Source organism: Denticeps clupeoides, chromosome 7 (assembly GCF_900700375.1).
Source record: "Denticeps clupeoides chromosome 7, fDenClu1.1, whole genome shotgun sequence".
In the NCBI taxonomy this organism is placed as follows: Eukaryota; Metazoa; Chordata; class Actinopteri; order Clupeiformes; family Denticipitidae; genus Denticeps; species Denticeps clupeoides.
In genome coordinates this window covers 21,813,625-21,828,305 of record NC_041713.1, presented here as the reverse complement: position 1 = coordinate 21,828,305, position 14,681 = coordinate 21,813,625, and the positions used below count along the sequence as shown (strand labels likewise).

General features: G+C 42.4%; 1 protein-coding gene across 2 annotated transcripts in view; it reads right to left on the bottom strand.

Moving 5' to 3' along the window:
* Positions 1–6,426: 6,426 nt before the first annotated feature.
* Positions 6,427–14,681, bottom strand: part of LOC114794329 (dynein heavy chain 9, axonemal-like) — a 40,390-nt gene continuing 32,135 nt past the window's right edge. For both annotated transcript variants that reach the window (XM_028986817.1, XM_028986818.1), the window contains 14 exons: positions 14,091–14,255; positions 13,708–13,848; positions 13,093–13,263; positions 12,881–13,003; positions 11,998–12,191; positions 11,466–11,614; positions 10,061–10,188; positions 9,740–9,952; positions 9,407–9,598; positions 9,106–9,297; positions 8,766–8,936; positions 8,002–8,184; positions 7,467–7,856; positions 6,427–7,395 (listed from right to left, as the gene is read on the bottom strand). In XM_028986817.1, coding sequence (XP_028842650.1) covers positions 7,168–7,395; positions 7,467–7,856; positions 8,002–8,184; positions 8,766–8,936; positions 9,106–9,297; positions 9,407–9,598; positions 9,740–9,952; positions 10,061–10,188; positions 11,466–11,614; positions 11,998–12,191; positions 12,881–13,003; positions 13,093–13,263; positions 13,708–13,848; positions 14,091–14,255 — 2,640 coding nt within the window. In that variant the 3' untranslated portion in view covers positions 6,427–7,167. The remainder of the gene's footprint in view (positions 7,396–7,466; positions 7,857–8,001; positions 8,185–8,765; positions 8,937–9,105; positions 9,298–9,406; positions 9,599–9,739; positions 9,953–10,060; positions 10,189–11,465; positions 11,615–11,997; positions 12,192–12,880; positions 13,004–13,092; positions 13,264–13,707; positions 13,849–14,090; positions 14,256–14,681) is intronic.

Below are 14,681 nucleotides of genomic sequence, written 5' to 3'. Positions count from 1 at the left end.
AAACCAACAAATGTGCTTTACTGTCTGAAAGGGGTGCAGAGCCAGAAAATGTAAATGTTACTTTTTTCCCCACTGCTGAACTGTACAAAAGTAATGACAGAAAGCAAATTAAGCAAATCACAAATCTTTTACGTGCATGATCTGATGAAAACCTATTGACTGACTGATTGGTTTGGATTAACTTGATAAATAGAGTGTGCATAAAAAATGAAATACACACTCTTTTAATCTAGCTAGTCTTAAATATTCTTTTTTTACTTTTGAGTCTCAAAGTAAAAGATACAGCTCATAATGAAATTAATTACTCAAATCAAATAAAAAAATAGTTCATTTTACAGAACCAAAGTGTTCAACTCCAAATTCAGACACTTTTTAGGAACAGTCACATGAATGATAGAGAGCAAATTAAGTAAATCACATTTGAACATTTGATTTTTCCCAGATGTTCCGATGAATATTAATTGACTGATGTGCATGCATTAAAATGAAACTTCAAATTAAATTATGCTGCAAAATCAATTCAATTCATTAGCCCAAAATATGTATTTTTAATCTTTATTGTTCCAACCCTACAGGGAGTGCAGAATTATTAGGCAAATGAGTATTTTGTCCACATCATCCTCTTCATGCATGTTGTCTTACTCCAAGCTGTATAGGCTCGAAAGCCTACTACCAATTAAGCATATTAGGTGATGTGCATCTCTGTAATGAGAAGGGGTGTGGTCTAATGACATCAACACCCTATATCAGGTGTGCATAATTATTAGGCAACTTCCTTTCCTTTGGCAAAATGGGTCAAAAGAAGGACTTGACAGGCTCAGAAAAGTCAAAAATAGTGAGATATCTTGAAGACGGATGCAGCACTCTTAAAATCGCAAAGCTTCTGAAGCGTGATCATCGAACAATCAAGCGTGTCATTCAAAATAGTCAACAGAGTCGCGAGAAGCGTGTGGAAAAACCAAGGCGCAAAATAACTGCCCATGAACTGAGAAAAGTCAAGCGTGCAGCTGCCAAGATGCCACTTGCCACCAGTTTGGCCATATTTCAAAGCTGCAACATCACTGGAGTGCCCAAAAGCACAAGGTGTGCAATACTCAGAGACATGGCCAAGGTAAGAAAGGCTGAAAGACAACCACCACTGAACAAGACACACAAGCTGAAACGTCAAGACTGGGCCAAGAAATATCTCAAGACTGATTTTTCTAAGGTTTTATGGACTGATGAAATGAGAGTGAGTCTTGATGGGCCGGATGGATGGGCCCGTGGCTGGATTGGTAAAGGGCAGAGAGCTCCAGTCCGACAAGGTGGAGGTGGAGTACTGGTTTGGGCTGATATCATCAAAGATGAGCTTGTGGGGCATTTTCGGGTTGAGGATGGAGTCAAGCTCAACACCCAGTCCTACTGCCAGTTTCTGGAAGACACCTTCAAGCAGTGGTACAGGAAGAAGTCTGCATCCATCAAGAAAAACATGATTTTCATGCAGGACAATGCTCCATCACACGCGTCCAAGTACTCTGGCAAGAAACGGTATAAAAGAAGAAAAACTAATGACATGGCCTCCTTGTTCACCTGATCTGAACCCCATTGAGAACATGTGGTCCATAATCAAATGTGAGATTTACAAGGAGGGAAAACAGTACACCTCTCTGAACAGTGTCTGGGAGGCTGTGGTTGCTGCTGCACGCAATGTTGATGGTGAACAGATCAAAACACTGACAGAATCCATGGTCATGGATTTTGAGTGTCCTTGCAAAGAAAGGTGGCTATATTGGTCGCTGATTTGTTTTTGTTTTGTTTTTGAATGTCAGAAATGTATATTTGTGAATGTGGAGATGTTATATTGGTTTCACTGGTAAAAATAAATAAGTGAAATGGGTATATATTTGTTTTTTGTTAAGTTGCCTAATAATTATGCACAGTAATAGTCACCTGCACACACAGATATCCCCCTAAAATAGCTAAAAATAAAAACAAACTAAAAACTACTTCCAAAAACATTCAGCTTTGATAGTAATGAGGTTTTTGGGTTCATTGAGAACATGGTTGTTCAATAATAAAATTATTCCTCAAAAACACAACTTGCCTAATAACTCTGCACTCCCTGTAAATGAAGTAATACTTCTGACCCCATGAAATTATGATCAAGTGTAATAAACATAATAAATATATATTAACCTAAATAATAAAATGCCCCACTATTCATGAGAAAGTGCAAGTAACGTAAGCTTTGGTTTTGTTTAGCTCAGTTAGCCAAATAGCAGGCAACGTCTTACAACAAAGGTCAAGGGTGTCATAACAAAAGTGAAGTGTCACATGTGATACACAGCAGCACAGCACACGGTGCACACAGTGAAATTTGTCCTCTGCATTTAACCAATCACCCTGAGTGAGCAGTGGGCAGCCATGACAGGCGCCCAGCGAGCAGTGTGTGGGGACGGTGCTTTGCTCAGTAGCACCTCAGAGGCAACTTAGCGGATCAGGATTCAAACCGTCAAACTGCTGATTATGAGGCCGCTTTTAGAGATGCAAAATGAAAAAGTAAAATCGAAATGAGAATTGATTCCTTTTTCAACCCCAAATTGCTTTCAGTTAAGACAGCGAACGTAATTGAACTGCTTAATTATATGATTCACTACATTACTTTGAAAATAAGTGAACAGAAAAACACTGTAAATCTACCAGTCTAATTACGCAGTTGGAGTTCAGTAGGTCCTCCCATCAGTGCTGATGCTGATATCTCACAGTGATCCACACAGTTGAATTTAAGATGATGAACCGCAGATAGCCAGATAGTAATTCAGTAATTTACCTCGATTTCATACAAAACTTATTTTAAAATTATTAAAAAACGTCCCAAGCTGCATAAATATTATACCACCGTCCAGTTATTGAGGATAAAGGTGTCTGTGTTTCAGACTGACAAACTATTCTTCACCAGGAAGCAACGCCCATGACAGGAAGCTATGGCAGGTAACCCTTATGTCTGGAGGGCTATGAACATGAACCAATAAACCATGCAGAGACACCAGGAGTGGCATAAAGAGTCCAGTGCTTGAGTGAAATATGGAGAATGTCTAGAACTTATGCAAATACCAAGCCTGGCCTGCCGGGACACTCCGGTCCATCTCATACTGTGACAATGACATGTTTTATTAAATGGCCACAAGCTTAACACCACAGCTTTTTCTTGTGTTCCACTGCTTCATCAGATTATCTTTGCTGATCTCTGCAGAGCTTTGTTGATCACACAATCAAAGATCGGGTATTAACTGAGAAAAGACATTCTGGAGCCACACTGTTGACATTTGTCCTCCTGGGACAAATGAAAATTAATGCCTAATTTCACAGGGGTTAACCTTGATCCATTTCCTTCCAGAGTCCAGAACAGACACAGTATTCCTCTTCCTCTCGTCTCGCACCGATGCAGGTCTGGGCCCTCAACCTCAGCAACAGGAAACCGCTGTTCCTTCCCAATTAGTGGCTTCCGTATTCAGTTGGAGCTTTTACCAGTGACCAAAATGATTCAATGGCTTTGTAAATATATTCTGTCAATTATAGATAATAACAGCTATTAATATATCAATACCAATCAAGACAAGGCCAATATGTCTGAAATGTTAATTCTAAGACGAGAGCAACATTATGAGATCCTCTAAAACCGATGTGCTGAAACCAAGACAGTTTGGTGTACAACAAGACACAAGGTCATGACTAGATATCTGACGAAGTATGCAGAGTGTTAATGAAATCGTGGTGTGCATAATTCATGGGTGTGACAAGTGGATGAGGATGTGGTTCATTCCTCTGCTCCAAGCAGGGGTTTCAGCACAGGAAAAGGACAGACACGCAATCCATTCTCTAGCATTGCTGAAAAGAGAGAAGAGAAACCAGCCTGAACGCCACCCTTTGCTATTTTTTCATTTATAGACAGGTTGCTATGAAAACCTCTGAAGGTCTCAAGATCATATAATTAACTTTTACTTTTTACTTCTTCTGTAGTGATATTAAAAACATTGACAGAAGACATTAAAGGCCCTGTCCACAAAAAATAAATGATTCTCTCTAAAAAAAAAAAAAAAACTGCACCCACACGGTAGTGTTATTAGAAATGAGGTCGCCCACACGGTGATGCAGAGAGCGTCCCGAAAGTTTAATCCCCCCTCCACATCTGTAACTCCCCTCTCTGGCATCTTGTTTCACGTCTATTCCTCTTACGCTGTGTTTCAAACTGCCAGACTATTAATTAGAGAGCATGCCTTGTAGCTGCTTCATGAGGTTCTGCAGCCGCTGTGGCACAACCACAAACGTGTTATCCGCCATTGTTGAATATATGAAGCCTTCAGGGTCACAGGTCAGGTTGGAGGTTGGGCTAGTATATCAATGACACCACGTCTGTCACAGATGGACCAATGGCAGCTGCCCTATATCAGCTGCTGCGGCACATGGGAACAGCCCCAGGGGGAAGTGGTGTGTACCACAGTATAAAATATTGAAGCTGGGGTGTGGTCCGACAAAACAATACTATCATGTACACAGTTGGGTTTTAAATAATAATTAATAACATGAATATTCCTTTTTTTCTTGGATTTTGGGCTCTCCATGAGTCACAGAGATTTAGTTCCTTTATATATTAATTTTCTTTCTAGACTGTAAATGAGAGATATCTGTCCCTGAAGAGCGATCCATTTTAGGGTCTAGCGTAGGGTCTAGCGTAAAATCACCAGCCAGTATTATTCTCCCATTGAGGTTGGCCAAGAACAAAAACAAATTCTCAAAAATGAATGGATTGTCATCATTGGGACCATACACAATAAGCAAATTTATATTTTCTCTTAAAAAGGTACCTTTTTGAGGCAAATATCTACCTGCTTTGTCATAAATACTATTATTATTCTGGAAAGGTACAGATTTATTAATTAACACCATAACCCCTCTAGGGTGGGAGAGGAAACAGGATGCCAACACTTTGCCTGGCCATCTCCTTCGCACTTTCCCAATGTCATCTGTAAGTAGGCGAGTTTCCTGGAAAAATACTATTGATGACTTAAGGTGTTTAAGCCTGGTAATAACCTGCTTTAATTTAGTTCGTTTTACCATTCCCCTTACATTCCAAGATGTAAGTTTAATTACGTGACTTTTCCTTTGGCCCTGGTTGCTCTCATCATCCAAACTTTATCCTGAAAGTTTAAAAAAATGTGCTTTCAAGACCACATCAATTTTGTGGAAAAATCTTTTCTGATCCCATCGAGAATCTGAATTATGTCCACAATATGGGCCTTTCCGTTATCCTCTTCTAATTGTCACCTGGGGCTAGCATTATCAGCTGAGTTAGCCTGGCTGCTAGCATCTGGGGCATAGTCTTCCTCTTTTGGAGAAAAGTTGGTTTTAAGTTCGCGTTGTGCCTTCTTAGACGGCATAATTGCACAGAATATGTTGATAAATCGCCACAGGGGCTAAATATCACTATTCGTGAAGTTAATAGAAATATTTCGATCATCTCGATGACTAACACAGCCTTCTCTTCTCTTTAAACCTGGTAAATCTCTTCTGGAGAGCAGCCAACTGCTGACAGTCATCGGCAGGAACCCTAAAATGCTACCTCACATAATATACAACTGGACTGCAATAACCTCTACATGCAATATTTCATTAAATCTTATTGAACATCCCAGGGTAATCCAGTGCTGACCAGAGGAGGATGGGTTCCTCTTGCTGAGCCTTGGTACCTCCCAAGGTTTCTTCATTTTTTAGGGAGATTTTCCTTGCCACCGGTGCCTCTGGCTCACTTGAGCACTGTTGTTTGATAGGCCCTTTGTGACAATGTACACTGTAAAAAGTGCTGTATAAATACATTTTGATTGATTGATTGATTGACTCTGCACTTCTCTTTCAGAGTAAATCATCAGTGCTTTTGAAATATCTGTTGTTCAAGGAAAGCATTACAGACATCCAATCAGGAAAAGTCAACCTTTGGTCAACCTTTACACCATTACTCCTCGCCAGGGGAGAGGCTTGACTTTCTGACATTCACCACTGATAAAACCATGAAAGTTACCATCAGATGTTAGCCCCAGAAACACGTACAGGGGCCTGAGCATCATATTGGACAGGAGTAAGTAAAGATGGAGGAATACAGATTCATTTGAAATGAACATGATGTTGAAGAAAGTGTGCCCAGAGAGTCTTTATAATAGAGCCAAACCCACAGGCAAGGGCAGCAGCGCACAACAAAACATATGAAAACTTTTTAACTCCCAACTCGTGTAGGTTACTCAACAAGGTAACACCGTATACATGCAGTGCAATAAATGTGCAAGTATGGAATATATTAGTTTGGACCAAGTAGCAATTTGAAATAATTATTTTTCATTATAAAATACACTAAAATATAGTGTAGTGTAAAATGGGATTAAATGAAGGACAGTATGAAGATAAATGTTTAATGTAAGAAAGGAGTAGGTTGAATTCCACTGATTTCAAATATCAAATATGCAACCTTGGAGAGATAATAACAGACCATTTGATTAAGATTTGCATGCATGCATTTTGTGTGTTTAGTCCATACTAACATGTTACAGTATAAATTTGGCCATGTCTCTTTTTGGTCACTATAATAATTTATCCTTTCCTACTCACCTTTTGGACGTGGACTATGGGTTTTAAGACACTTTGAACCATATTGTCCTCATTGTTGCATAATGGAAAGCAGGTAGTTGTCTGTTTAATTGTATACTGCCCTGTAAATTTGGCCTATTTCTGTACAACTCTCATTTTTGTTTCCGTCACAGCTGATGTTGACAGTAGGACTGTTAGCTGTGGTGGTCTATGTCTACAGAGGGGTGGCTTTTATCACAAAGATAGTCACTGTCATTGTCATGCTTTAAATAAAGCCTCTTGCAGACTCTGTACTGCTTCTCAAGCTGGTGCTTTGGTTGGTTTTAATTTGAGGAAACAATCAATTTGCACAAAGTAAATTATCTACATCTCCTGGCCTTTCCTAATGATGACTAAGCTAATTAACATCTGGAACCTTGATGGACCCTAACTTGTGAAGAGCAGTGAAATGTTCAGGTTATTTGCAATGTCAAATAATATACACATAATAACATGAATGCAATGAAACATGTTATTAACATCAAACATCAAAAGAGTAATAACTAATCTACACTAAATCTGCAGCAGAAGGGCAACTCCTGCCAGTGTCCACTTGGACGGGCTTTCTTTAGTCTTCAGGTTGAAAGTCCAGACGTAGGTGGGCCCACGCTGCCTGGTCTTGTAGACAGGACACTGGTAGACACTGCGGTTGTCCTGCTTCTCTGCAGGGACGGCCTTTAAGAAGATGACCGGAAGTGAAGGGGTCAGCTCCTTCAGACGGGCGTCCACAATGACCCCTGCCTATGCAGAGCAGAACAACATATTACAACATATTATTATGTAATGCATGAAGCTGCACTGACTGTGTGTACCTGTGTGTCCCAGCGCGCTCCCTCCATGAAAAGTCCATGTATGTAGGCGCCATCTCTGGGTGGGCTGCTGACCTCCTCCCTGTTCTTTTTGGTGACATCACAGTGCAGTGTCATCCTGTCCAGCGGCCACTCGTTGCGCCGTGCTGTGGCCTGCATGATGGCTGTGAGAAAGCTCTGTGGGTTGAACAATCCAGCCAGCCAGAGAGTTGAAGGCAGCTGGAAGTCCGAGGACCAGGCTTCCAGTTCCCGAATGCGGTTCAAGAGGTCGGCGATCCAGAGGCCCAGGCTGAGTGTGGACGGGTACGCCCGGCGAGTCCAGGATTCAGGCACCTGGTCCAGGTATAGAGCGTTCTGCAGGGTCTCCATTTCACTGGTCATAGTCAGCTCTCCCTGAAACATCAGCAGAGTGAGGCTCACACGGGCATCAGAGACCATCAGGTGACCTCAGTGGGAGTTACAGGTGTCTATGGATACTCTATTACATTTTGATTATCATTTATATTGTATTGTACAATTTTGAAGATAAGATACTGACCTTCAGTCCCAGGTTCAACTCTCGAAGGGACTGTTTAATCTCCTGTGTCAGGAGGTTCATGCGCTCACACTCCTGCAGAGCGACCACAACATACGGACTGCGCTCTTCAACCTTCCCCAACAGCTCAGTCAAGTTGAATACTTCAGGAAGCTTTTCCAGAATCTCCTCCAGCAACGTACGCACCTGGACAGCATTACATTTACAGCATTTATAAGACGCCCTTATCCAGAGCAACTTACAATCAGTAGTTACAGGGACAGACCCCCCCCTGGAGCAATTTAGGGTTAAGTGTCTTGCTCAGGGACACGATGGTATTCGATGGGATGGGATTCGAACCCGGGTCTTCTGGTTCATAGGCGAGTGTGTTACCCACTAGGCTACTACCACCCCAGCACCACATTCCAGCTCGTTTAATCTCATTAAAGCTTCATGCAATATAGATATATGTTCATGCCTGTTGGGAGAGCTCCAAGCTTATTAAGTTCAAAACTAATTCTCCAGTGGTGAGCAGTGGGCAGCCATGACCGGCGCCCGGGGAGCAGTGTGTGGGGACGGTGCTTTGCTCAGTGGCACCTCAGTGGTACCTTGGCGGATCGGGATTCGAACCGGCAACCTTCTGATTACGGGGTCGCTTCCTTAACCGCTAGGCCACCACTGCCCCATATATTCATATTTATGTGCATTCTATTTTATTCATATTTATATCTATTCTATATGTACCATGGTCCAGGAAGTTTCATACCACCTGACTTGAGTAGGGTTACCTTTTCTTCGCGAGCGGTACCACTGCCCTCGCCAGAGCCCCCATCTCGTGGCTGCATCTCCAGCAATGTGCGAAATAACATGTCAGAGGTCTGCGTCAGGAAGCCAATCTCTGCGTTGGGGTGAAGTCCGTACAAGTAGGGTGACTCAGCAGGAAGAGCCTCATCAATGTACTACAGGAGGACACACAAAAGATCTACATTACAAGTGAAATGATGATAATTGTTGGTTGGTGGTTAACAAAAGGAGGTGGAGTTGCTGGTTGATAGCTGAATGAGGTGGAGAGATGGTGTATGGTAACCACACCCAACCAGATGACCCTCCAAGTTACATGTGAGGTACCTGATGGTAGCTACTGAAGTCCATGCTTCGGGGCAAGAGGAATCCTGGGGCAAGGTACAGCTCCCCATCCATCATCTCGGGGCTGATATATTCCTCCAGGTAGGTGCAGCAGAGCCTGCGGTCCCAGTCATCTGTGATGTGTCCACCATACATGATCTCTCCAAAAAGATAGCGCAGGTCATCATAGGGTACCTGTAAACAAAAATGCAGCAGCATTCAGACAAACTCTCCCCTGGGACTCTGAGCTGTACTAGGGTGTTAAAAGCCTGGTCAGCTGAAGGGAAACTCTAGCGTCCTTCACCTTAGCGTTGGCCTCCAGGTAGTTGTACAGAACATTGATGGAGATGGTGAGGTCCCCCGTGTTGAATGGGTAGCTCCGGTTCCAGCCCTGTGGTCCAAACTTCCGGCGTTCAGCCACCACAGCATGGAAGTAGCAGAGGGAAAAGAGGATCATGCTGAACTCGTTCTCCCGGGAGCACATCTCCAGGGTATCCTGAATGTGAGACAGAGGGTAAAATGTGAGGGATCGTTCTCATGCACATTTGGTCAATTTGACTCATTTTAAAGTGTTAATAGTGTTAATGAGATATGGGTCAATTAGCACAACCTGCTTAGATTATTGGAGTTTGCTGACCTGATTGAAGTTGTCCAGGGCTTTATGCAGGTTAGCATGCATGCCTGTGGGGGGTTCGTTGGTAATCTTAATGGAGTTTTCTAAGATGCCCTGTGGGATGGAGGATGAAGACTCTGCACTGATGAAAACACGTAGGTTGGCGTGGCTGCACTCGGCCTGCTGCTCCAGTTTCTTCTCCAGAGTGCTCAACCAGCGTGACACCAGGTGGATGTTCTGCAGGTGGAGGAACAGCACCATCAATTCAAAAGCCAGCTGAAAGTGATTGTTTTTGTCATTGTGACGAGTTCAGGAGCTGACATGAGGCTCTGAGGAGCTCTTTACCTGTAGAATGACCCAGTGACCCTCCTGAGCAGCCAGGTCCAGTGCTTGCTCCGCTACCACCTCCTGACCCTGACCCAGAGACACGTTGTGGAAGTTCCCATTGTCAGACGTGTAGCCCAGCTTACGGCCTAAAGAAATAGAAATAAACATCCAGCAAAACACAGAAGACACAAACACAGACAAACACTCAGCCAGTGTGTTCAGTGTGCAAAGACAGAGGCTAATGTCAGTTTTATGGAAATAAATAATTAGCATTATTTTGAATGTTTTTAATTTATGCAGTATCTTGGCAAATGTACCGATAGTATCTATTATATTAATGATGCCCTTGTATATACTCCCCACCAATGTCTCTTGTACCTTATATTGTTTAATAGTGTTTTTATATTGTTTTTATATCTTGTACAGACACTTTGTGACCTTTAAGGCTGCAAAAACGCATTGAATAAATAGATGGTTATAGACAAAGCGGAGCAGGGCGGAGGTCATATGGGCCATAATTCGCCTGCAATTTACACATTTTACTCTGGATTTACACTAAACACATGGGTTTTCATTAAAAAAAGTGCCACTTTGAAGCAGGCAGCAAGCAGCAGTCTGTGCACATGCTCATGGTCAGAGCTCCCCTTTCTCACACACGTGTTTCACCAAGGGTGATGGTTAAAAGCAGGGAACACATTTCGTTGTGTCACCGTGTGCTGCAGTGTTTCACAATGACAATCACTTCACCTCTTCACTCTGCATCCCTGCCACATCAACATCTGAGTGGCTGTTTTCTGCAGCAGGCAACATAGCCCCATAAAAAAGAGCCAGGAGCATGTGAACATGCTCACATTTTTGCATTGCAAAGAAAAGTGTCTGAACAAAGGGAGTGAGAGAGTGTATGTGTGTGAGAAGTGTAAGCGTTTGTGGGTGTTTTCTTCTGCAATAGTGTGTGCATCTGTGAGTGTGTGCGTCTGCAGTGTAGTGTAGAGAACAAGTTCTGACATTCAAACAAATCCTGTTAAATTTTCTGATTGTATTGTTTCTGGGGTTTTTTTTATAAATTATTTATTGTTCTGGCAGCTCAGGTGGCACTTATTTAAAAAAAAGTCTATATTTGGCAGATGTAAAGCATACATGTGTGTGTGTTTTGTGTTAGTCCATTTTTATTTTATTATTAACAGCTCAAGGAGCAACATGTTAGTGCATTTTCGAAATATTGTAGTTCTGTTTTTGAATAAAGGGTTGGAAATTAATGCTTTTAGTTTTTCTCATCCAACTCTCCAATTAATCAAAAAATAATCGACAGATCAATCGATTATTAAAATAATCGTGAGTAGCAGCCCTAGTGGCCTTGAAAGGTAATTTAGTTCCAGGCCACTGTACAATGACAACACCAGCATGTCTGTCGGGGGAAACTTACCATGCTTCTCCACATCTTTTAGGGGGTCCACACCTGGAGACAGGATGAAGAACATAGGAGTAGCTGCTCCTGATTCCTCAAATGACACCGCAAAATCCAGGGCACGACCAGTCACATACTGACTTCCCAGAGACTCCTCCACAAAATCCCTGCAGAGACAGAGAAACAGCCATGACATTTCCAGAAAGGAACAGAGAACATTGGTTCACTCTTAAGGATTTCTGCCTAACACAACATAGCACAGTCATAAGTACAATGTCATACGAGGAGGGAACACGACAAATTTCCCACTTCTGGGACTAATAAAGGATCATACCAAACTGCTAAAAATTTTTGGTTAAAAAAAAACTCAATACGGTTTCACATGTACACCATTTCTTGATTCCGAAAAAGAAAATTTTCCACTCTACAAAATGCTCACATAACACTGTGTACAGAAAATTAATTTCAAAGCGTACTTTTTCTAATTAGGAGTCACAAAGGTCCTACAAAGTACAGGAGAGAAATACAGGAGAATAAAAGCATGGAGCACCTCACGGCGTAGGTCATCCTGTCAGGCCGCAGGGCCCGCATCATGCAGAGCTTCTGCAGGCCGGACTTGCTTTTCCACTCCTGGGGAAAATTCTCTCTCTCCGGACATTCCGATTCAACAATCTTCTTCCAGCGCTTCGCTGAGCCCTCAATGTCACGGTCCAGGTTCCGGAACTCATCCATAGAACACAGTGCCTGAGGTGGGGAGAGGATAAATAAAACAGTGATACCACCCAATTAGTTTCAGTTCTGGAGAAACTGAGAACACAATGGGGACTAATTTGACCATTTGTCCATATTATTTTATGTTTATTAATATTATTAATTAACATTAATATTTTTGTCACGTGACACTGTTCACATGACCCAGGAAACACGGAAGCGGGTGAGGCGTCCCGTATAGAAGTAGTCCTTCTTCACGTTTCGTCACTCAGTCATTGTTCATGCATCCAGCAGAATGACTCCAAGTAAGCCTGATTCTTGTTGATGGTCCTCCGTTGTATCCTGCTTGTTCCCGCGTCGTCTTTTGTGTTACCCGGCAACGCGAGCATCCACACTCGGGGCTTTATTTTTTGATTATCTAGCATATAGCTTAAAGCAGGGGTTCTCCACCTTTTGCAAGCTGGGCCCCCCCAAAGCTGGTTCTTTGCTGTTGGGGCCCCAGTGAATACAGTTTAATACAGTTCAGCAACATACATCACACGGCCTGATGACCAAGACTTAATAATATTAAGTCACTTACATTTTTGATGAAACAATGACTGTTTTGGTCTATTTTAGCAGCGAAAGTGTCCGTGCCCCACCGGTGGAGAACCACTGGCTTAAAGCATCATGTAAAACATTTATAAGCTTGACTAAATCCATTTAATTCATTAAAAGTATACCTTGATTCCACCCCAACAATGATCAGACAGGAAGTCCACAGGGGAGAACACACCAGCTTGCACAGGGAAGCGCAGCAGAAAGTCCAACTCAGAGGGGTTTATCTCTTTATTCATCAACAGAACCTGCCATGGGAGAAGAGGGCAGAATTTAGCAGATTCTTCACTGTGTGTGACACAAAGTGCGCTAGATGTAACAGAGACTGCCGGCCCACCTGGAAGGCCAGCTGGGCGGTGTAGGTGAGCTTGTCACACTCAAACAGCCCACGGGTCGTGTACTGGAACGCCGAAAAGGTGATGCTGTGTATGAGGTTGGATACTCGCTGTTGCAGGATCTCATCTGGAGTTGCCTTCATCACTGCCTTCTGAAACACTACACTGAAAGCCTGAAATATACAAGCATATAAGACACACAGACATGTGGTGAAGCAATAGGAGTGGCAAGGAAGTGCCATCAGATGCTGTTAATTTGAAGGAATGCAGTAAGGTGTTATTCCAGCAGGAGGAAGGCATGGTGAGCCAGTGAAAAGTCATTGAGATGAGGTAACAAAGTAACCCTAGATAATAATATGAAAATGATTGAATGCATCCTTTCAATATTTGCATGATAAACTGTTACGGTCATATGCTTAGTGCCATGCCATCAGTCAAAGATTCATATGCGCCATGGATAGGCTCTGGTGGGCTTTTGTGTTTAAATTATTCTGATTAGTCTGTTTATCTGAATTTTGCCCAATTGTTTAATCTGTTTGTCATTCTGTAACATAGATGAATATCATGCAATTGTCATTATTTGCTCATATGGAGCAACCAAATCGTGAGCACATCACCTTCAGAGAGAATTGGTACATTGGGTGGATTTTGCTGAGGTCATTCATGATGAAATACAACAGGGAGGCTCTGGCAGCCACCGGCCGGTAGAGTTCTCGTGCGTCGTTGATCTTGGCCTCCATCAGCTTGGCCTCTTTAACCTGGAACAACCAGACCTCCACATAAAATGGCAATCACCACTACGTTCACTACAGACACAGGTGTGGGCAAGATGCCTCTCGGTTAAACGGTTTTCTTCCCGCACATAGATGATGCTGAAAACACACGACAGTCTTTCATTTGAGTTGTAATGAGTTCAAGTAGGAACAATAAAGGCTTAAATAATAATTCCTATGCATTTTCAAGCATTTACTCCAATGGAAAGTATTTAAAACATACTTACTTTCTGTTCTGTTTCCGCCGCCGTCTGTTTGGTTACTTCAAGGTTCTCCACCAGCTCTGTGTTCCCCAGGAAGTTTCCAGAGGCAGAGGAGAGGCGGGAGAGCAGGCTGTCCTCCAGAGACTTCAGCTGGATTTTAAACCCATTCTGTTGCTTTGTCAGGTTTGACTAATAAAACAAGAAAGGGCAAAATTGACAAATTAAGACAAAAGTCTTTCTATACATGAAGCAAACAGACCATTAAACAGCCAACAATGGTGCATTTTTGTGATTGTCGAGTGAATTTCTGCTTATTAAGGGCTTTCTTAGAAAGCGTTCTGGGGTGGTGAAGTATAAATTCACCAGATACCCAAATCTTACACATTGACGCTGTGACACATACAAGAAAATATTGATAAACTGATTCATCGAATCTATTTTATTTGTTAGAGATGTCCAAATTAGCAGACACATGGAGACCTACAGCAGGAGGGATCATGGCTTCATGGTGTTGCCTGGTGCTTTCATGTAAGAGTACGGTGTGCTTGGTTTGAATAGACTGTGTGACGGTGTGTGATTGTTTTATGTTATTGAGCTGAGGATCTACAGTGATTC